Here is a 24,165-nt window from a genome sequence, read left to right as displayed (position 1 = left end):
GCAGTGTGTCAAATATGCTTTTTCATTATCATTATTAGTATCACAATGTTTGTTTATTTTATTTATGACATTTTCACTCATTTATACACAATTGTTAGTATGTTTTCTATGTCTATTAGCCTTTTTCTTATATTTAATTTTCTTTTATTTTCCTTTTATAATTCTGCATTTATCAGTAGCTTCACTGTAAATTCTTTTTCATCTGGATTCCTGGCTTGAATTGCCTGATTGCTTAGAGTGCAATCGTCAGTATGTTTTCTATGTCTATCAGCTTTTTTTCTCAAAATTTTTTTCGATTGATTTCCATGTATAATTCCGCAATCATCACCAGCTTTACTGTAAATTCTTTTTTGTTTGAATTCTTGGCTTGAATTGTCTGATTACATAGAGTGTAATCGGCAGTATGTTTTCTATGTCTATCAGCCGTTTTTTTATTTGCAATTTTTTTTCTCCTTCTACAATTCTGTAATTATCATCAGCTTTACTGTAAATTCCTTATTTCTATGATTCTTAGTCCGAATTGCCTGATTGCATAGAGTACAATGGCCTATCGGCATTGTGTCGATTAATGGACACATTTGGGTCACGTGTTTATATTAGTATGAGTAACCTTGGGAACGCTGTTCCCTGGCAATGCGGAACGGCGTCCCCTGCTTGACCGCAATCCCAGCCTCAGTACACTCGTAACGAGTACAGGTAAGCATGCAGACCTCCACAACTAGTTTCGATGACAAATTTTGGGACAATCCACTAAAACGCATGTTGTTGTACCTACAGATTGAAGAATAGATTTGGTCTGGTATCCAGACCTTTGATCTTGCGTGAAGTTGTTGCCAACTTCCCGCACATTTTTTCCACGGGCTACCTCGATCCCTTGAGGTAACTTTTCTTGGTTTTCTGATCATGTTTAAATCAACTGTATTATTTCAGTTACACATTATTTATTTCGGTATCTTTTCTTTTCCCTACTGTGTGGCTTAATTTACCTTTCCCATATATCGTGCAACTCATCGAAAATTGGTATGTTATTTTTACATTGTTTTCACGCATGTTTATATTTTGTATTACAATCACGATTTTGTTTATGTCTTTCAAAACTTGATACTTTTGGTATTAATGTTCCACAGTTTGTGTAAATTGGATTTGCCCTGATGAAGGAGCTGTATGCTCCGAAATGCATTGGCACTTTATGTCTATAACAATTATGGGATGAGTTTGCCGCGGCCTCACTAAGATTTTATTAGTGACCAACTTGGAATTTTCTTTTTGATAAACGCATATTACTTTTGGACCCGACTAAGAGATTTATTTGGATGAGTCACATTTTATAAATACAGTGAACATTTACTAGTTGATTATAATTTCACAAATTGCACTGCCCTTGGTAGGGCTTAAACAGAGAGCGGCTGTGTGACCAGGTTTGTTACCTGGTCTTCTGTATATATTTTTGCTTACCTGGGGGGATGCCAGCATGCAGCTGAAATGGGAAACAATTGAGCAGTCCACTCGGCAGTAGCACTGGCAGAGCCACTATATGTGAAGAAAAAGGGTTTGTGAGCGCTTTTCAGATTCGCCTTGTTAACGACCGAAATCATGCTTTACTACATGGAGAGGGCGCTCTGCCGAAGGGCACTGCGCCAGTTATAGGGCCACTTACACCTGTCTGGAACAAACCAGACTTCCAACCAGGGTGCGACCGAAGGAGGTTTGAGGAGTGGCAGATTGGGGGCTTATTCACTTGCAGCAACTTTTCAGAGACAGGTGCCCGCTGACCTTTAATGAGTGCAAAGAAGCTTTCTCCATACCTACAAATTGGAGGTTTTGCAACGCTCAACTAAGACATTGGGCTTCTCACTCGCACACGAAGCAGGGGCCACTAGGCCGCTGAACGCACTTGGACTGACCAACGCGGGAGGGATCTCTAGGGGCCGGGTATCTCAAATATATACATTGTTGGATACAGGGGACCCAGTTGTGCACCTACTACACATGAGAAAATGGGAAGACCTGGGAGTGGTCATAGAGGATGATGCTTGGTTGAGAATATGGGCGCGTATGTATAAGTCCTCTAGATGTGTTATGGATAGGAAATTCTCTATCGATGGTATCTAACGCCAGAGAGGCTACACCACGTCTGCCGATTACTCAGCAGATTGTTGGCGTGGAATGCGCTGAAGTGGGTTCTCTTTATCACATGGTATGGACGTGTGGGAAGGAGGTACGTTCTAAAATCAAGGATATCACAGGTCTGTCTCTACCTATGGATCGCCGGGTGGTATTGCTGGGCGATAAGGGTGATGGGGTATTTTCTCTGTCGGGTTCCATGGCCACACTAATCGGACACTTCCTTCTAGTGGCTAAACTGACCATTGCCCGAAAGTGGAAATTTGTGGAATGGTCGGCGACCCAGCTGTGGTGGGTGAAGGTGGTGGTGAATACAATTACTTCTCTATGTGAGGGGAGATATTCCAAATATGTTACCACCTGGATGCCTTCCATTGACTTTGCGGACAGATACCCGGCTATTGTGGCAAAATCCCCGCTCCTTATTGTAATGCTGTCTGTTTGGGGGAGGTTGGCAAGTCCTTTTGGTACCTATGCTGTTATGGTGTCTCGGTTTGGAAAACGTCCTATATTATGCACAGAGCATGACCTCTGTAAGTTTTTCTACTATGTTTCTCCGAAATATAATCTGTGTTTTCATGTCATTTCCCACAGTATGTTAAATACAAGGTTTTTGAAAAAAAAAGTATCAGGATGATAACAGTGGCAAAATGTAAGCCTGGAACATGTTCCCAAAGAATTTGTCTCTAAAGTGCGGATAGAGCCAATGGGGTTTCCTAAAGAACTCAAGTAATTGGGACATCACCTGCTCCAAAGGGTGTCCACATCAAAATGTTCAGTGTTCAAAGATTAAACAAAATTCCCACCATGTCCGTGTTAGTATAAAGCCCCAAAGTTGAACAAATGTGTCTTCCAAGGTTTCAAGAAAAAATTGCACTAATCCGTTTAAGGAGGTTGTCTCTTCTGGCCCTTTCAGAGCTGTAAAGAGGGTGACTTGATCCTTCTGTTCTCTCAGTGCCCCGCGAAAGTTGTAAGGAAGGCATGGTATCAACAGTAAGACAGACACAAGTGACCACAGTTCAAGAGTGTTTATTGAACTTCAATTGGGTTTGAAAAAGGCCTATCTAATCCTAAATCTAAAGATGGGAGCAAGCTACAGCCATCAAATAATAATAATGCAGTCCTAGTGGTGACTTGTCAAAATAAAAGAGAATATACTAATAAACCTATTGCCAATCCTTACCTCTAAATACAAATAGTGTGGGAAAAAATGTTATGCAAATGAAGTGTTCAAGAAATTATATGTCAGGATATTCAAGCCACAGGCTTCCCTTCTCCACGTTTTCAGCATGGGACAAGGCGGTACACTCGAGCTTAGCACAGTCTCTGGCTTCTCTAGCACAAGGGTGCAGTCCAAAACTTCAACATCCTGGCCTTCTGTGCCACAATCTCTTTGCCATTCGGAGTCTCTTCCTTCAGAGAGCCTGATGCAAAAAGCAAACAATAAAGTTCCTTTCCTTTTGTATTGCACATAAATAATATTTTCTTTAGGTGATTCACTGTTCACCCCAGATCCCTCTCCGCCGGGTTCTTATACACTTTGACAAAAACTCTTCAATCAGTCCTCGCACCGCCGGGCTCAGACCAATTTCTCTACTTTGCCTTAAACTTTCTTTACGGTATCAACATCAAAGACTTTCAATTGTGCATGAGATTTTGCTCGATCCATCGCAGGACCACTTAGATTCACAATCCTTTGCCACTCTTTCACTTTTGTCAACTCTCAGCTGGATACCTTACAGAGACCTTCGAACGGGCACATAAGTGCTGCTGGACCACTCTGTAAAAGGTATCATATCTTGGTTTCAAAGTTCAATCACTCATCTGCAGTTTAACTTTACTCGGGTTGGTTGTCACATGCGTTTCATACAATGTTGATCCCAGTGCTCTCCATACAGTGTTGTCGCTTGCAACATTGACTTCAACACAGACCGGTCTTGTATCAGTCTCACCGGCTGTGTTGATTTCACTGATGCTGCTTTGTTGTTGGAGCCAAGGACAGTTCGACAGCAGCTGGCGATTCTCCCAGCCTTGATTATTGACGCAGGAGGGCCCCGGGTACCTCAGACACACAATGTAGGATTCTTCAGCCTGGTTTCCTGGTCTTACGTTTTCTATTCTTGAGGTTTCATGAAAGTAACGTTTCTTTGTCGAAAAAGTGAAGGTAGCTTTGCTCCTTGCAAACCCCTTCGGTTTCGCCGTCTTTATCCTCTTGTTAAACTGCCATCTTGGAACTGCTGTTTCCTTGTGTGGAGTGTGCTCTCATGCTCTGCCTTTTATCCGTGTGGGGAAGCATAATGGAAGTCAGGTGTGTGTGATGGTCAGTCATTGCCTGACCTTGCCAAATCATTGTATTTGGACACGTCAGGTAAACGGCTCGGGTGTTAGTCTGTTTTCTCTCATAGCAGGCTGTCTGTGAGAAAGTGTTTGTGTTGTAAAAGGGGTGGGGGGAGTGAGTTTCTAAATGTCCTACTTGGTAGGATGGGGTAATGGTGTTACAGGGAAGGGGATACCGGGTCTCACCATTCGGTGCCTCACTTCCACTCTCCAAAGACCCCTCATTCAGGTGATCCTCCCGCACTAACTAGTCCAACCCCAGGAACTGGATCCAAAAGCAATGGCTGTGTCCTGGCCACCTGGGTGACAAATCCCCGGGGACTAGTGGGTGAGACACCTTCTGATTTTTCACAAAGTCCTCTGCCGCTGTCCCATGGCTCTTGGGCAGACTGATGCTTTGCCAGACCTCAGACTCGTATGTCGTTTTCTCCTGGTTCTCCCAGGGTTCGGGAATTAACGCTTCTCGCCCCTTGGGTGTTTTGACTTTGCTTGTTGGGATGTCTTGCAAGCCCTGGTGGGGTTGGTTTGAGAAGCCTGACCCTGTTCCTAGCTGTCCACTTATTCCTTTGATTCTCTCTCCAGGTCTGCCTTTCCTATGCCTTCTCGTGTAACATAGTCACTTCAAGCATTCTCCAATTTATACTCTCTCCCCATGACCAATGTTGTCCTTAGGAGCCTCCCTGTTCTTAGCCTCAGCCCCCCCCAACCCTATTAGCTTCAGGAGGCTCTATTCTTAGCTTTCTGTAGCTCGATTCTCTCTCCAGTGTCTGCCTTTCCTATGCCTTCTCCAATACTGTCATCTGCCTTCTGGTGTAACAGTCACCTCAAGCATTCTCCAACTTATACTCTGTCCCCATGACCAATGTTGTCCTTAGGAGCCTCCCTGTTCTTAGCCGCAGCCCCCCCACCCCACCCCTCGCCAACCCTATTAGCTTCAGGAGGCTCTATTCTTAGCTTTCTGTAGCTCTTCTTCCTTGGCCCTCTAACAACACTTATCTCCTTCCTGATGCCAGCTATTCTCCTGCTTTTGATAGTACTTCCAAGTCTCTTCAGTGATTTCTCTCTTCCATTTCCTGTTAACATCTCACAGTTTCTTATTCTGTCACTTCCCAACACTCTTTGTTATACCTTCTCACCTCTGTCTAATGTTTCTCTCTCTCTTCACATGGTACCCCTTGATTTAATCGTGAAGTTGGTACATTTCTTGCTTTATTCTCAAATAACTCCAATGGTCTCTTCTATTCTTTCTCCATGACTGTCACTTTCTCACTCTCTCTCCCCAGATGGTAACACTTTCCCTGCTTCCCTTAAGCTACTACTCATCAGGAATCCCGATTCCTCTCTGTAGCACTTTGCCATCTTACTTTCTTCTTCTTCTGGAATATTCTTGGCCGAGGGCTCCTAGGATGTGCTACTCTCATTTGATCAGCTCTATCCAGGTCTGTCTTGGGTAAACCAAGTCTCCAAATTTGGGGTCTGCCAGGAGGGGCCTTCCACATCGAAGTTCTTCCTGGGACTGACAAAATCTGGGCTGGCTTAGTTTTAACAGGTTGTTGCTCCTCCCATTGGGTGGGCCCTAGATGGGTAGCCTGCACTTGTGTAGTGAGGGATGTGCTGGTCCCTTATTGAGCCATGTGCTCAGGTCACGTGGTCTCACACAGGGTTGGCCTAAGGTGATATAAGGGACAGTAGCCATTTTGAAATCTAAATTGATCTTGACTGTGGGGTGTTATCATCCTTCTACCGTTAGGCTGCCTGCTTCTCTCTGTGTGTCTCCATAGACTCAGTGTGCGTTTTCTTCATTCTGAAACCCTATGGTAAGCCTAGGGAATAAAAGGAAACTGTATTTTCAATTGCCAATTGTTGGTGATGCTGAAATTGCAACCTTTCCTCTACTACAATGTGTGATGGCACAGGAGAACAATGCTTGCTACACTGTGGCAACACATGGAAGACTCACATTTGTTTTCCCTGGTTTGTTGTGAATGAAAATGGCTATCTTCTATGGGGATGGGTCCTGCAAAATTTATTTTTGGACTTCTTCGGCAACGATGCCTGAAAACTCAAAGTAGCACACACACTGTCTGTGTTATAACAATGTTTCAACATTGTTCGTTTTAAGCAAACAAGAATAATTCTCTCAGTAGATAGCTCATGGAAGCTTCTAGTTCTCTGTGGCATACAAGCCTGGATTTACAAGATTTCTTTTGGCATGTAGGTTCACCAACAGGAGCTTGTGGAGTCCTCAAGAGATGATAACCCGCCGTCAGAAGGGTTAGCTTGTCGCACTAAGCTCAGGTGTATGTGTCAGGGCAAAGGAAGGGTAATGTCGAGCTGTGTGTAACCCCTTCTTTGTAGGGCTCGAATGCTACCCTTCTCAGGAGGGGAGTCAAGCAGCAATAGGTGATTCCTTTCACCCTAACGCTGCTTGTGAATTAGGCTAGGAGTAGATTTAGTGAACCCTACACTCAATTCTAATACTGGACTAGATCTGCAACCTGACACATACTTAAATTTGGAGATCACAAGGCTAACTACCAAAATCTGTAGAAGATTTACTTTCACATGACCCTGACCTAAATGTATAGTAAACGCAGCAGAAAATACTATTTTGAGTGTATTTGACTTTGGTAAAATGGCTAAATTGGGGTTAATTGAAATGAGAACTGTTTGAGATGAAACACATCTGTTGGTGGTTATAGTCACATATTTGTAGCAATCGCCCAATGCTAAAAGATGACTGAATTGAAGAATCCTTTTCGGTTGTATATATTTTGGAATGTTCAATGTGTGCATTTTAACTGAATACATTGTCAAAAAGAAGATGCAAGTCATTAAAAAAGGTAAAACCAAAGAAAATTATAAGTTACTCACCGTAGTGACTAACATACTCCTAGTCCATAGTGCCCTTTCCTCCATACTGTATGAGCATCCCACGCTAGGGACGGGAGACAGAACCTTTTTCACCAGAAAAATCATCTTCCCCTTTAAATCGAGATGCGTGCAGGGGCGTGGCACTGGGAGCATGGGCTCCCCTGACTCCGCTTATCAGTGCCACTCCTCAGTCCCCTTTGACGCGTCGACAATATTACCATTGCCTAATGACACCCATTTTATTAGGGGGGGTGGTGGGAGGAAAGGGGGCTATGGACTAGTACGTACGTTAGTCACTACAGTGAGTAACTTATAATTACTCCTACGTCCCGTCCCCTTTCCTCCATACTGTATGGGCGAGTACAACTGAATGTAGCCCCAGGGTGGAGAGGTGCTCTCTTAAGGAAACAAGTTTCTTAACACTGCCTGACCAAATGTCGTGTCAGACCTGGAGCCACCGTCCAATCAGTAGTGCTTGCAGAAGGCTGAGGGTGTAGCCCATGTTGCCCCCTTGCTGATAACCTGCCACGGCACGTGCCACTGGAACGCTTCCACCGTGGCTTTAGCTCTGATTGTGTGGGCATGCATATCTGCTGGAAGAGGTTTGTGCTGCCCCTTGTATGCCTCTTTGATGGCCGTAACCATCCACCTTGCTATGGAAGCCTTGGAGATCCGACAGCCCGGCTTTGACCCACTGAAGGTGACAGAGAGCATCTGATTTGCGGAAACTCTTGGTCCTGTCCAGGTAGTATCTCGGCGCACACCTGACGTCCAGACAGTGCAAAACTCTCTGAGCGTCATCCTTGGGGTCACAGAGAACGTTGGTAGCACTATCTCCTCATTCAGGTGAAAAGAAAGGAGACAACCTTAGGTAAGAATGCGGGGTGAGTTCTAAGCACCACCTTGTCCTTATGAAAAGTAGTATAAGGTTCTGAAGTGCCTGGATTTCAATGATCTGGCGTGCCGAGGTAAGGCCCACCAGTAGGGCCGTCTTAATGGTGACTAGCCTGATGTCTGCAGATGCCATAGGTTCGAATGGTGTATGCGCCAGGGAGCCCAAGACCACGTTGAGGTCCCCAACATGGGGTGGTTTCTTGATGGGCGGATAAAGCCTGCTCAGGCCCGCCAAGTGTCTTTTAACCACCAGATGAGAAGAAGAAAATACCTCCTCCTCCGAGTTCCTGTAGGCTCCAATAGCCACCAGATAGGTGCAGCATGTGTCTACCTGCACCTCGAGTGTGTGAGGTGTGCAGGTCAACAGATCGACCTCCTTTGATTCTGCCCAGTGACAAAACCTAGTCCACCTGCTTTTGTACTGGCTCCTGGTAGCATCGCTCCTTGCCCCCTGTATGATGTCTAGGTTAGCTTGCGACAGCTGCAGATGCCTCAGTGTGACTTGTTCAGGAACCACACTCTGAGGGCTAAATTCTGGGGGGCGGGGTGGATGACCGTCCCTCCCTGCTGAGAGAGTAGGTGTGCTGGGCCCAATGGAAGGTGCACCGGGTCCTGATCCGACAGGCTGAGTAGTTCAGAGAACCATGGTCTTGCTGGCCACCACAGAGCTATCAGGATGATACGTAGGTGCCGGGCCTCCCGGATCTTGCAGATTACCCTGTGGACCAGGGGGGTTGGAGGGAAGGCATACGCATTCATGTCGTTCCACTGGATCTGCATGGCGTTGCCCATGCTGCCCCTGCCCTGTCCCTGCCAGGACGCAAACTGGGGGCACCTCCTGTTGTACCAGGTCTTGAAGAGGTCCACCTGAGGATGACCCCACCTATCGAAGACCCCTGAAGGACCTGCTTGTTGAACTGCCATTCGTAGTTGTACGCACCCAGCCTGCTGAGCCGGTCCGCCTTCAGGTTAGATTCCTCCAGGAGGTGTATTGCTGCCAGGTGCATGTCGTTTACCAGAGCCCACTCCCAAATGTCGACTGCTAGAGTGCAGAGGGGAGGAGACCTGGTGCCACCCTGCTTGTTGATGTAATGCATGCTGGTGGAGCTGTTGGTCTGAATAAGCATCAACTTCCCGCTGATCATCGGGATGAAGGCTCTGAGAGCGAGCCAGATGGCCATCAACTCGAGCCAGTTGATGTGAGCCACCTGCTCCTGGCGGGACCAAACCCTGTTGACGGTGTGGCTGCCCAAGGTAGCTCCCCAGCCCTCCAGGGACGAGTCCATGGTGACAGTGACCTGAGGCGCTGGCTGCCGGAAGGGCCTGCCTATATGCAGGCTGTTGTCTGTGCTCCACCAGACTAGATCCTGGTGGAGGTAATGAGAAATGCAGACCATTTCCCCCTGGGAACCCCTCTCCTGGCTCCAGGAGGCTGCGAAGTGCAACTGCAAGCGCCTCATCCTGAGCCTCGCATGGGGTACAGCAGGAAGACTTGCCGCCATGATACCCAGGAGGTGTTGGTACCACCACACCGAGGTCACTGCTCTGCAGAGAAAATGCCCTGTGGCCCTCTTGATGGCTGCGATCTTGTCCTCTGAGGGGAAAATCCTCTCGGAGCTCGTATTCCAGATAAGGCTCCGAAAGGCTAGACTCTGCGTGGGCTCCAACTTTTATTTCTTGAGATTGATGGAAAATCCCAGCTCGTGTAGTGTATTCATGAGGGCGGAGCAAGGTGTAGTGGACTGCCCCTGGAGACCTCGTCCTGACGAGCCAGTCCTCTAGGTATGGGTAGATGTGGTGACCCTGAGCAGGGCTGCCACCGCGTTCACCAGTCTTGTAAAGACCCAGAGGGCCAAATTGAGGGCAAAGTGTAGAACCTTGTACTGCAAATGAAAACCCATGATCCTGAACCTCAGAAAGGACTGATGGGACTGCCAGACTGCGACATGTGGGTAGGCATCCTTCAGATCCAGGGAGCACATACAGTCTCCTGCACACAATGTGTCTGCTATAAGCGCTGGGGTAAGCATCTTTAACTTTTTGAGAGTAAGGGAAAGGTTCAAGGTGGAAAGGTCCCACACAACTCTCAGGCCAGCCTGGTTCTTCTTGTGTATGGTGAAAATCTGTGAATAGAAGCCCAGACCCCTCTGCGAGGCTGTGACTTCCTCCACTGCCTGACTCTCTACGAGCGAGCAAATTTCCGCCAACAGAGTTGCTGTACAATCTGTGGGAGGAGAGAGGAGAAGGAGGAATTGGTAGCCAGAAGCCTGTGGATACTACTGAAAGGATCCATGAGTCGTGAACCTTGTCCGCTAGAATTGAGAGTGAAGGGCAAGCCTGCCCCCCACCAGAGACTTGTGGATCCGGGTGGCTGTATCATCCTTTTTTGCCCTCTCAGGCTGGGGCTGAGGAGGGGGACTGGAAAAAGCCCTTGTGAGCCCCCTTGTGTTGCTTGCGCCTGTGCTGGCTCAGGGATCTGTCCGGTTGTCAGGATCATCTCTCCTGGAAGCCCCTGAAGCCCCCGAAAGACCAACCATTGTCTGAGGGCTGGTGCGCCTGGCTATATGCCTTGGGGTGGACTTAGTGAGGATCGATAAGGTATTGGCAGTCTGCAAACTATTCTTCTTATCAAGTTCCTCGTCCATGGTAGAATGGAACAGATCGCCCCCCTCAAAAGGAAGGTCCAGTATATGTTCCTGGACATCAGACTTGAACTTTGTAGCTCGTAGCCAGGCCGTCCTTCTCATGTCGGTAGCAATACATATGGCACGCCCTGAGGTGTCAATGTGAGCCACCGTGGACTCCATTATGTCCTGTACTACTATTTTGGCTTCAGCCAGCCCATCCTTGAAGGATGCCTGGCTCTGCAGAGGGAGCTCAGGAAGGAAATCGGCGATCTCTCGCCAGAGCCTCTGGTTGACCGCAGCAAGCATGGCATCTGCATTGGACTGGGGCAGATGAAGAGAAGTGTTGGAATAGAATTTCTTTCCATATGCTTCCAGGATCTTCTCCTTACCAAGAAGTGCAGAGGCTGATGTGGCCGAGGACGATTGTGGCTTCGAGTAGAGTGAAGCTGCAGCAATCACTGTAGAGTGTGGCTGGGGGTGCGCCGACAGTAAGAGGGGGGTCCCCATCCATTTGCCTAAACTTGGCGTTGAGGTGCCTATTGGTAGGCTGTGTAGAGTGTGGCTTGAGCCATCCTTTTTTGGCAAGCACCACCACATCCTTTGCATCGAGATTCCCATTCTAGCCGTGGGGCGTAGAGTGAGAACCTCTTCCAATACCTCCGCCTCTGGTTGTTGCACCTCTGGCTGTAGGATCCATAAATACTCAGCCAGGCCCGCCAGCTGTTCGTGAAAGGCCTTGGCCAACAATGGCGTGTCAGGGTCCTCCTCTTCATCCGTGTCCGCCAGTGTGTCCTGCTGGTCCGGTGCAGCTGGAGAAGTGCTAGGAGCAGGGAGCTGTAGCGTAGTAATAGGCACCAGAAGCTGCTGCGGGAGCGGATAAGGGGCTGCTGTGACTGCTAGAGGCATGCAAGCCGGTGTGGTAGGGACTGGCACAGGCAGCTAGGGCTGCGTTGGGCCCGGAGGAGCAGCACACAAGGGCAGGGTGGCTGTGGGTGCTAGCGGCTGTACCGGAGGGAGCATGTCCCTGATAACATCCCTAAGGCTGATGCCCATCTGCGGGGACCTCACGAGAGTCTTCACAGGCTGGAGGAGCGCTTGGTGGAGCAGGCATAGGCGCGGGGCACTGAGGTTGCTGAGACCTGGCCGCACCCTGTCTTGCGGTTGGCGAGGTGTAGCTGCCTTGCAACACTGATGGATATGCCTTGGGCCAAGTGCCAGGCGATGACCAGTCCCACCTAGAAACTCATTCCCCTACCTGGTGCCCAAAGGGGGATGGTGTCAGGCACGCTGACATTTTGTCTGGCTGCATATAACGTGCCTGCGTCGTGGCGCTTGCTGCGCTGGGCCCAGCTTCCTCCAGGACGCTGGAGATTGAGGCCTACCCTGCACCTCAGGGTGGGCCCTGGTAGGCAGAGTGCCCTCGGTTGTGGCGCCGATAGTGCTGCGTAGAGGCGCCCCCTCAAACTTCAATATGGTATTAGGGTGTAGCAGCTCGGGTTGAGAACCGGTTATAGAACCTTGCGTCCCTCAGTGGAGTCACTGGTAGGATCTCACAACCCCTCTGCCTGGTGGCCGGTAGCTGAAGCAGCCCCGGTATCTATGCTAGTACTAGGACCTGATAGGTCCCTCCCGCTCGTGCGCCTCCTGGGGAAGGAGTCGCCTTTGCAGGGTGCGGATGAGAAAAGCGCACCTACCATGGGCCTGGTCTTCTGTTTAACGAACGCCTTTAGGTCCTCTGGAGGCGACCTCTCAAAGAACTCCCTCCACCTTGCTAATCTGTTCTTCAGAGCGTGCAGTGTCAGCGCATCGCACACAGTACAGCCTTCCCAGCCGTGGTCGGGGCCAAGGCAGTGGAGGCAGAGAGCGTGGGGGTCGGATTTAGGGAAGAGCCCCTGTCAGGCTGGACACCTGCTGAAGCCCGCCAACGTCGATATGCGCCGCAGAGGAGCGTGGCGCCAGAGGACAGAGTAGTACCTGATTGAAAAGAAGAAAAAGAAGACAAAAGTACTTTCCCCGGGGAAGAGTGTGTGGAATTACTAGGCCGCAGCGCTAAACCAGGAGTGCTGGTGAAAGCAGTCTGTTCCCGTCAATGCCAAAAAGAGGACTGGGGAGTGGGGCTGGTGGGTGGAGTCAGATGAGCCCATGCTCCCAGGGCCGTGCCCACGCGCGCATCTAAATGTAAAGGGGAAAGATGATTTTTCAGGTAAAAAAAGGTTCTGTCTCCCGTCCCTAGCGAGGGACGCCCATACAGTATGGAGAAACGAGGACAGGACGTAGGAGTAAGATACAGACATTTTACAGACGTCATAGACAGAATACAGATGTCATAGACACAGCATTTACAATGCAACAACAAATTAAGGATATGCTACAGGTAAACAGAAAAATAAACTGCGATGTGTGAGACTTAGACAGCTAAAATAAAAAAAACAGATTGCAAAAACAAATAGAGAAATACGTGACATTCCATAATGCGCTTTAATGACCAAGAGAGGTTGTGACAGACATGTTTTACTGGGAGCTTCTTGAATCTAGCTACCATGGTAAGTCAAAGATATGATTTGGTTGTTGGGTGTTCTAGCAAGAAAACATGCCCTGACAATACAAAGGCTGTGCGCTGAAGAGGTTTACCTGTATCTGCACTTCCTTTGCAATCTGACGAAGCTGTTGAAACTCAAAGAGGTTGTTGTATGTTCTTTCTGCGATTCCGTTGAGCGCAGAAACAAACCTTTTTGCTTGTGATCTATTGCTCATTCCAGAGCCATGCTGGGAACGCTCAAAGTTCAACTTCCCAAATTCATCTGAATATGTTCCTAGAAGACTACAAGTCCAAAAGAACGGAAGTGATGAAAAGAAATGCATTTATTGGCCAGAATATGAATGTGTCTTTAAATCACAATATCAGTTAAGTTCTCTAAAATGACATCACAACAGCAACACAATGGTAAAGAAATATTATTTTAGCAAATTGTTTGCAAACTTAGAATCTCCAAAAATATGCAGATGTCAGCCATTCTCTTTCTGTCATACGAGTCTACAACCTTGCCCCATTGTCATAATTTATCACTTCTTCATCGCAGAAAGTCACCACGGTCTGAACCAAGTTAGGGAGATAATCTGGTAAGGCAACATAACTTGTATGTCTTATTCATACTTTGGTCATCCAAGTCCTTTGGTTGCTTACCTGTAACTATGTGAATCCATGCCAGACACATGCCGTTACAGGTAAGTAACTTAAACCTTCTCCAGCATGGGGTCTGCCATGGATTCACATGCTCATGAATAACAATTACACAGCAGTACACATACACAACCACAGTAGGTGGCAAGGCTTAACAGAAGCAATTAACACTCACCTCAGGAACAGGCTCACCTCAAACAAACAGGTTGCGTAGCACTGCTTGGCCGACTCGGGATTCCTCCCTGGAATCCCTGTCGACGCAGTAGAACCTCATGAAGGTATGCCTGGACCTCCACGTCGCAGCCCTGCAGATGTCATTGCTGCTCTGGTGAAGTGGGCTCTCGGCCGGCCTGGCAGCGGTCTGCTTGCTAGTCAATGACAGTGCATGATACAGCTGGAGAGCCACCTGGAGATGCTTCGGCAAGGCCTTTCCTTGATTTACAGGTCCAAAGTTGACGAACAACTGAGAAGTCCCCTGAAAATTCTTCGTACGTCCCATGTAGAACTTCAGGGTAAGAGCAACTTCCAGCGAATTCAAGGCCCTTTCTGCTGCTGACGATGGATTCAGGAAGAAAACAGTTAACACCAAAGGTTTGTTGCGGTGAAATTCTGATGGCTCCCTTTGGCATAAAGGTTGGATGTGTGCGCAGTACAACCTTTGAAGCGTGGAAAGACAAGTAAGGCTGCTTGTAAAACAGGGAATGAATCTCCCCGACCCGCCCGCCTGGCCGAGGTGATAGCCACGAGGAAAGCTGTTTTCCACGAGAGAAACTTGAGCTGGCCTGATGCATAGGTTCGAAGGGCGCTCCCATGAGAATAGTGAGCACAACATTGAGCTCCCAAGCCGGGGAAGGGGCCATCTCTAGTGGAAAAGTCCTGAAGAGACCCTTGAGGAACTACTTGATAACCCTGTGAGACCACAGAGAAGGTCTGCACAGGGACCTGTTGTACCTGGATATTGCGATGAGATGCACCTTGATAGAGGCGTGAGCCAGTCCTGCTTTGGCCAAGAAAACTAAGTATGGTAGAAGTTGCAGAGCCCGGCACCACACAGAGAAGCAATTCCATTTATGTCTGTAAGACTTCAACATTGACGAGGCTCTGGCCCCGATGTCCTTTCATTCTGCGGGTAAACCATAACCTCCAAACTCTAAGGCTGCAGGAGCCATGCCCTCAGGTTCACGGACTGTGGGTCCTGAAGCAGAATTGCCCTCCCTTCTCTGGTGAGAAGGTCCGGGGTGTGAGAAACCAGAAGGTGTCCCACCCACTAGTCCCCGGGGATCTGTCATCCAGGTGGGCAGGACGCAGCCATTGATCCGGTTCCTGGGGGTGGACCAGTGCGGGAGGATCACAGGGGTGAGGGGTCTTCATGAAGTGGAACGCCGGATGGGGAGACCCGGTTTCCCCTCTGCTGTAGAACCTTTTCCCCATCCTACCAAGTAGAATACGTAGGAACTTTACCCCACCCCCTTTTACAACACAAACACTTTCTCACGGACAGCCCGCTTGGAGAGAAAACGGACTAACACCTGAGCTGTATACCTGACGTGTCCCATAACAATGGTCAGGCAAGGTCAAGTAATTACTGATCATCACACACATCTGACTTCCATTACATTTCCCCACACGGATAAAAGGCGGAGCACGAGAGCACACTCTGAGTGAAGCAGAACACACGAGGAAACAGCAGTTCCAAGATGGCAGTTTAACACAAGAGGCAATATGGCAAGACATTATTAAAATGGTTGTGATAAGAAACGCAAGTGAAGTTAAACTGCTGATGAGTGATTTAACTTTGTAACCAAGATACAATACCTTTGACAGAGTGGTCCAGCACCGCGTGTGTGCTCAATTGAAAGTCTCTGTAAGGTGTCCAGCTGAGAATTGGCAAAGTGAAAGGGAGCAAGAGCGCCTGACTACTAGTCGGCCCTCCCTCCCTCCCGCCTCCCATCCCGCCCACCCCGCCCTGATTGGATAATCCATCCCTGTGGCACAGACTAGTCCTGCTGGCTTCGATCCCTCGGCTCATTCCATCCAGAGCAAGGTGAGTAGAGCTTCTGCCCCCCTTTTTGCTGGAGTGAGCAGCGTTGGTATAATTGGTGTGTATTTTCAGTAGGGCTCGTGCCCTGGTGTTTCCCTCTCCCCTGCACGTTCCTCCCCGGCCCATTTCCTGACTACTAGTCGGAAGCCTCCCATCCCGCCCACACTGCCCTGATTGGCTCATCCATCCCTGTGGCACAGAGTAGTCCTGCTGGCTTCGATCCCTCGGCTCTTTCCATCCAGAGCGAGGCGAGTAGAGCTGCTGCCCCCTTTTGGTTGGAGCAAACAGCGTTGGTATTATTGGTGTGTATTTTCAGTAGGGCTCGTGCCAGGGGTTTCCCTCTCCCCTGCACGTTCCTCCCCGGCCCATTTCCTGTCTACTAGTCGCCCCTCCCATCCCGCACACACCCACCCTGATTGATCCAGACAAGAGGATTCCCCTCCATTGCCAGCTCTCCTAGGGCAGCCCTCTGCCCGGCAGCCCATCGGCTAAGGACCTGAGGCAAAGGACGGCTCCAGTTGGTATCTGCAGGTATCCGCATGAGAAGCAAGAAGACAACAATAAGTAAGTGTGGCAAGGGCGGGGTCGGAAGCAATTACTTCACGCCATACCTTCCTACCACTTGAACCCAGAGCTAATCTATTGCTGAGTAGTTTGCATTTAGAAAGTGTTCCCTGTGCAAAGTTGAATTTAGAAGTGTGTCTAATTGCGTGCCCTGGTTGAATTTAGAAGCGTCCCTAATATCCTCCCTGTGCAAAGTTGAATTTAGAAGTCTGCCTATTTGCATGCCCTGGTTGAATTTAGAAGCATCCCTAATATCCTCTCTGTGCAAAGTTGAATTTAGAAGTGTGCCTAATAGCGTGCCTTGCTTCAATTTAGAAGTGTGCCTAATATCCTCTCTGTGCAAAGTTGAATTTAGAAGTGTGCCTAATATCCTCTTTGTGCAATGTTGAATTTAGAAGTGTGCCTAATAGCGTGCCTTGCTTGAATTTAGATGTGTGCCTAATATATCCTCTCTGTGCAAAGTTGAATTTAGAAGTGTGCCCAATATCCTCTTTGTGCAAAGATGAATTTAGAAGTGGGCCTAATAGCGTGCCTTGCTTGAATTTAGAAGTGTGCCTAATATCCTCTTTGTGCAAAGTTGAATTTAGAAGTGTGCCTAATATCTTCTTTGTGCAAAGCTGAATTTAGAAGTGTGCCTAATATCCTCCCTGTGCAAAGTTGAATTTAGAAGTCTGCCTATCTGTGTGGCCTGGTTGAATTTAGAAGCGTCCCTAATATCATCCCTGTGCAAAGTTGAATTTAGAAGTGTGCCTAAAAACGTGCCTTGCTTGAATTTAGAAGTGTTCCTAATATCCTCTCTGTGCAAAGTTGAATTTAGAAGTCTGCCTATTTGCGTGCCCTGGTTGAATTTAGAAGCGTCCCTAATATCCTCCCTGTGCAAAGTTGAATTTGGTTGCCTAACATCCTATTTGTGTTGAATTTAGAAGCGTCCCTAATATCCTCTCTATGCAAAGTTGAATTTAGAAGTGTGCCTAATAGCGTGCCTTGCTTGAATTTAGAAGTGTGCCTAATATCCTCTCTGTGCAAAGTTGAATTTAGAAGTGGCCCTAATATCCTGTCTGTGCAAAGTTGAATATAGAGGTGTCCTAATATCCTCTCTGTGCAAAGTTGAATTTAGAAGTTTGCCTAATATCCTCTCTGTGCAAAGTTGAATTTAGAAGTCTGTCTATTTGCGTGCCCTAGCTGAATTTAGAAGCGTCCCTAATCTCATCCCTGTGCAAAGTTGAATTTAGAAGTGTGCCTAAAAGCGTGCCTTGCTTGAATTTAGAAGTGTGCCTAATATCCTCTTTGTGCAAAGCTTAATTTAGAAGTGTACCTAATAGCGTGCCTGCTTGAACTTAGAAGTGTGCCTAATATCCTCCCTGTGCAAAGCTGAATTTAGAAGTGGGCCTAATAGCCTGTCTGTGCAAAGTTGAATATAGAGGTGTGCCTAATATCCTCTATGTGCAAAGTTGAATTTAGAAGTGTGCCTAATATCCTCTTTGTGCAAAGCTGAATTTAGAAGTGTGCCTAATATCCTCCCTGTGCAAAGTTGAATTTAGAAGTCTGCCTATCTGTGTGCCCTGGTTGAATTTAGAAGCGTCCCTAATATCATCCCTGTGCAAAGTTGAATTTAGAAGTGTGCCTAAAAGCGTGCCTTGCTTGAATTTAGAAGCGTTCCTAATATCCTCTCTGTGCAAAGTTGAATTTAGAAGTCTGCCTATTTGCGTGCCCTGGTTGAATTTAGAAGCGTCCATAATATCCTGTCTGTGCAAAGTTGAATTTAGAAGGGTGCCTAATAGCGTGCCTTGCTTGAATTTAGAAGTGTGCCTAATATCCTCTCTGTGCAAAGTTGAATTTAGAAGTGGTCCTAATATCCTGTCTGTGCAAAGTTGAATTTAGAAGTTTGCCTAATATCCTCTCTGTGCAAAGTTGAATTTAGAAGTCTGCCTATTTGCGTGCCCTAGCTGAATTTAGAAGCGTCCCTAATCTCATCCCTGTGCAAAGTTGAATTTAGAAGTGTGCCTAAAAGCGTGCCTTGCTTGAATTTAGAAGTGTGCCTAATATCCTCTTTGTGCAAAGCTTAATTTAGAAGTGTGCCTAAAAGCGTCGCTGCTTGAACTTAGAAGTGTGCCTAATATCCTCCCTGTGCAAAGCTGAATTTAGAAGTGTGCCTAATATCCTCTTTGTGCAAAGCTGAATTTAGAAGTGTGCCTAATATCCTCCCTGTGCAAAGTTGAATTTAGAAGTCTGCCTATCTCTGTGCCCTGGTTGAATTTAGAAGCGTCCCTAATATCATCCCTGTGCAAAGTTGAATTTAGAAGTGTGCCTAAAAGCGTGCCTTGCTTGAATTTAGAAGTGTTCCTAATATCCTCTCTGTGCAAAGTTGAATTTAGAAGTCTGCCTATTTGCGTGCCCTGGTTGAATTTAGAAGCGTCCCTAATATCCTCTCTGTGCAAAGTTGAATTTAGAAGGTTGCCTAATAGCGTGCCTTGCTTGAATTTAGAAGTGTGCCTAATATCCTCTCTGTGCAAAGTTGAATTTAGAAGTGGTCCTAATATCCTGTCTGTGCAAAGTTGAATATAGAGGTGTCCTAATATCCTCTCTGTGCAAAGTTGAATTTAGAAGTTTGCCTAATATCCTCTCTGTGCAAAGTTGAATTTAGAAGTCTTCCTATTTGCGTGCCCTAGCTGAATTTAGAAGCGTCCCTAATCTCATCCCTGTGCAAAGTTGAATTTAGAAGTGTGCCTAAAAGCGTGCCTTGCTTGAATTTAGAAGTGTGCCTAATATCCTCTTTGTGCAAAGCTTAATTTAGAAGTGTGCCTAATAGCGTGCCTGCTTGAACTTAGAAGTGTGCCTAATATCCTTCCTGTGCAAAACTGAATTTAGAAGTGGGCCTAATAGCCTGTCTGTGTAAAGTTGAATATAGAGGTGTGTCTAATATCCTCTCTGTGCAAAGTTGAATTTAGAAGTTTGCCTAATATCCTCTCTGTGCAAAGTTGAATTTAGAAGTCTGCCTATTTGCGTGCCCTGGTTGAATTTAGAAGCATCCCTAATATCATGCCTGTGCAAAGTTGAATTTAGAAGTGTGCCTAATAGCGTGCCTTGCTTGAATTTAGAAGTGGGCCTAATATCCTTTCTGTGCAAAGTTGAATTTAGAAGTGTGCCTAATATCATCCCTGTGCAAAGCTGAATTTGGTTGCCTAATATCCTATTTGTGTTGAATTTAGAAGCATCCCTAATATCCTCTCTGTGCAAAGTTGAATTTCGAAGTGTACCTAATAGCGTGCCCTGGTTGACTTTTAGAAGTCTGCCTAATTGCGTGCCCTGGTTGAATTTAGAAGTGTGCCCAACTGCGCGCGCTGGTTGAATTTAGAAGTGAGCCGATGAGCGTGCCCTGGCTGATTTTGGAAGCGTCCCTAATATCCTCTCTGTGCAAAGCTGACTTTTGTAGTGTGCCTAACATCCTCTCTGTGCAAAGTTGCTTTTAGAAGTGTGCCTAATATCCTATCTGTGCAAAGTTGAATTTAGAAGTGTGCCTAATAGCGTGCCCTGGTTGAATTTAGAGGCATCCCTGGTTGAATTTAGAAGCGTCCCTAATATCCTCTCTGTGCAAAGTTGAATCTGGTTGCCTAATATCCTATTTGTGCAATCCTATTTGTGTTGAATTTAGAAGCATCCCTAATATCCTCTCTGTGCAAAGCTGAATTTGGTTGCCTAAATATCCGATTTGTGCAATCCTACTTGTGTTGAATTTAGAAGCATCCCCAATATCCTTTCTGTGCAAAGCTTAATTTGGTCGCCTAATATCCTATTTGTGCGATCCTATTTCTGTTGAATTTAGAAGTGTCCCTAATATCCTCTATGTGCAAAGTTGAATTCTGAAGTGTACCGATTAGCGTGCCCTGGTTGATTTTAGAAGCATCCCTAATATCCTCGGTGTGCAAAATTGTACATAGTTGCCTAATATCCTCTTTGTGAAAAGTTGAATTTAGAAGTGTGCCTAATAGCATGCCTTGCTGGAATTTAGACGCGTGCCTAATACCCTCTCTGTGCAAAGTTGAACCTTGAAGTATGCCCAATAGCGTGCCTTGCTTGAATTTAGAAGTGTGCCTAATATCGTCTCTGTGCAAAGGCGAATCTAGAAGTGTGCCCAACGTCCTCTCTGGGCAAAGTTGAATTTAGAAGTATCCCTAATATCCTGGCTGTGCAAAATTGAATTGAGAAGTATGCCTAATATCCTGGCGGTACAAAGCTGAATTTAGAAGTGTGTCTAATATCCTCTCTGTGCAAAGTTGGATTTATAAGTGTATATAACAACATCACTTTGGCATAGCGGAACTTAAACAGTGTCCCTAATAACGTTCACTGGGCCAAAGTCTAGACATTCTGCCCTATAGATTATCTGTGTCATAATTGCACTTAGAAAGTCTGCCCTATAGCATATCTGGGTCATAATTCGCATTTAGAAAGTCCTCCTAAATCGTGCTTAAAAGTCCACTTATAAGCACATCTGCAGTGTTGTTACATTCGAAGTTCTGCCTAAATAGCATACTTGTATCCAAGCCTGCTAGAAGAAAGTCCTCCTATTAATGTAACTCGGCTGTAGTGCAACTAGATAGTCTGCCTAATAGCATATTCTATGGTCTAGCTACATTTCAAAATTGCCTAACGGCATATCTGCAGCCTAGTCTGCAATTAGAACATTAAAACCTAGAATACGTGAATAATATCACCCTGTTGAACTTAGAAACAGTGAATAATCTCACCTCGTGGTATAACTGAATTTCCAAAGTCCAAATATAAAGTGTAATTTACATCTGAAACTGTACCTAACAGCAGGTAGTGCCATGGTATTGCAAATCACAAAAAGACTGATCATTTTCAACAGCCGGAGTTATAGCTAAAGTCGTATGATGTGAACGGAATCTCCCAACACATCTATAACACAGTTACTAACCATGAGTGCACCCATCCCACCAAGGTCTGCCGGAAACGATCCCCGTGCACTGCCCCCCCCCCACCTGCCCGCCATACCTCCCATCCCCTCTTCCCTACTTCAGCCCACCCTCCACCACATGCCCTTCCCATCCCCTTTCCAAACACCAAGCCAGAGGGGCTTGATGGTGAGCCAACCGCCCTAAGACCACTGCTCCGCCGAACCCCTCCACTGATCAGCCTACTACAATCATGCCCGCTCCCCTCACTAGCCGCCCAGGCACACCCTACCCAACAATCATCCACCCCCACTCCTTCCCATCAACCCCCACCATCAACCCCCCACGACTGCACTCCTTCCCCTCCCTAAAAACTGCACGTCTAGCCCTTGCAAGATCAGAAGCCTCTTCCCGCTCGCCCTCTGACCCCCCTACCCTCTCGCACACACCAATCGCAACAAAGACACTAAAGAGGAAACGTACCTGGTTCCCCTCAATCTCTCAGCACTCATCGCAGCCCCTATCTCGACCCACCACCTCATCCCCCCAATCACCACTCTCCCCCCACGCCTCACCCTCCCTGAAACCCCTCTCCCTCGAGTTCTCACCGACCACAACTGAAACTCACAACTCTCCACCCACCTCCTTCAAAACCCCCGTGCCAAACCCAATCATCCTAACACGTCCGTCCATCTACTCCCACCCGAAACCACCACCTTTTCTGCTCGCCCACTCTTCCCATCGACCATCAACCACCCCACCCTTCTCGCTTCCCAGGGTCCACCCTCTCCCCCCCGAACTCCCATCTGTGCAACTCCATCATCAACCTCATCTACCAAACTGGATTGCATCCTATTTAATGCCCGATCCGTAGCAAGAAACGGACACAGCATCTTTGACCTCCTCGCCTCTGACAAACCAGACCTGGTTTTCATCACCGAAACCTGGTTCTCTGATGACTTCACCCCTATCGCCAATGAAGCCTTCCCCCCCACCCCCGACTACTCGCTCATCCCACTGAACCGTCCCTCTAGAGGAGGTGGAATAGCATTCGCCTTCAAGTCTCACTTCCACCTTCAATCATCGACAACCAACTTTCAATTCCTTCCTGCGAATCACTCCTCCTTAAACTATCCCTTCCCCCTTCATTCTCCAACAGCTTCCTAATAATCTACAGACCCCCCGGCTACGACAGACAATTCTCAAACAACCTCTGCAACGCTATTGCCACCCTCCAACTAAACCATCCCAACCTCACCCTCTTAGGAGACTTCAACATATGGCTCGACATTCCCACCCACCCTATGACACACTCTCTGGTTGACGGCCTAAACGCAATTAACCTCCAACCCCACTTAAACGGCCCGACTCATTATAAAGGACATACTCTTGATGCCATCTTCAGCTCCCACAACCTGATATATCTAAACCCCCCCAACCTTATGATTTGGTCAGATCACTTCATTGTTTCTTTCGCCATTCGCTCACCCAACCCGCTTCCTGTACCTGAACCTTCCGAATCTATGCAAATGCTGGAAGAAACTAATAATCCTTCCTGACCTAGGCGAAGCACTCCTCCAGTCTCCACCGCCTACCTGCCTACTCAATCAACTAACCCCTGACGCCTTTGACTCATGGCTCAACACCTCACTAATGCGGCTCACACCCTCTTGCAAACCATCAGTCAACTGTGGCCTTTTCCCTAGATGGTTCACACCTGAACTGAAGTCCAGTAAACAACTATATAAATACCTAGAACGTAAATGACGGAAAGACAAAACACACCGCTGAACAGATCCACCCTGGCTCGTCATCTTCATCAGTACAAGGCCGAAATCCGGAAAGCAAAAAAAGCCCATTACAACTCCCGAATCCTAAACTGTAAAAACCCCAGCAAAGAACTCCACAATATCATCACCGAATTCACGAAACCATCATGCACCACCACCGTCCTGACCCCCTCACAATCGCTGTGCGACTCACTCTCTCTCCACTTTTACTCCAAAGCTCCCGAAAGAACAAATGCTCTAACCAACAAACTAGTTCTCTTACACCCAGTAGGCAACCCTCCCCCCATACCGGCCACCCCACAGCCTACGACCTCTACCCAACCAACGTTCGACTCCTTCAGTCCAATATCATCTGACCAATTTCTCAAACTCCTCTCTGCCCGCAAACCATCCGGCTCTCCGCTGGACCCTTGCCTAGCCCCAACCCTCAAAGAAATTTTCGCATCTATCTGCGCAGGAGAACACGCAAGAACCATCATAAATGACTCCCTTTCCTCGGGAATTTTTCCGGACTCGTTCAAAACGGGTCATGTCAAACCGCTAATAAAAAAACCTTCCCTCAACCCTCTCGAGCCCAAAAACTACTGCCCCATCTCAAACACCAGGTTCCTTTCCAAACTCAGTGACCGAACAGCGTATTCCCAACTAAATGACTTTGTCGAAGCCAACAAGCTCCTAGACCCCGCACAATCAGGTTTCAGAGCCCGACACGGAACCAAAACCACCCTAACCTCAATCTGGGATGACCTTAAAAACACGGCAGACTCTGCGGGGTGCGCCGCATTAATCCTTCTTGACCTATCCGCCGCCTTCGACA

The 24,165-nt window shown here is 47.3% G+C and overlaps 1 protein-coding gene across 1 annotated transcript in view; it reads right to left on the bottom strand.

The window, feature by feature from the left end:
* Positions 1–24,165, bottom strand: part of MCM8 (minichromosome maintenance 8 homologous recombination repair factor) — a 1,532,371-nt gene that overhangs the window by 22,090 nt on the left and 1,486,116 nt on the right. The window contains exon 18 of the mRNA XM_069608271.1: positions 13,488–13,677. Coding sequence (XP_069464372.1) covers positions 13,488–13,677 — 190 coding nt within the window. The remainder of the gene's footprint in view (positions 1–13,487; positions 13,678–24,165) is intronic.

This window comes from Ambystoma mexicanum, chromosome 4q (genome assembly GCF_040938575.1).
Source record: "Ambystoma mexicanum isolate Mex_15411 chromosome 4q, UKY_AmexF1_1, whole genome shotgun sequence".
In the NCBI taxonomy this organism is placed as follows: domain Eukaryota; kingdom Metazoa; phylum Chordata; class Amphibia; order Caudata; family Ambystomatidae; genus Ambystoma; species Ambystoma mexicanum.
Note: the sequence above shows the minus strand (reverse complement) of the source record. Positions and strands in the feature narration are given on the sequence as shown.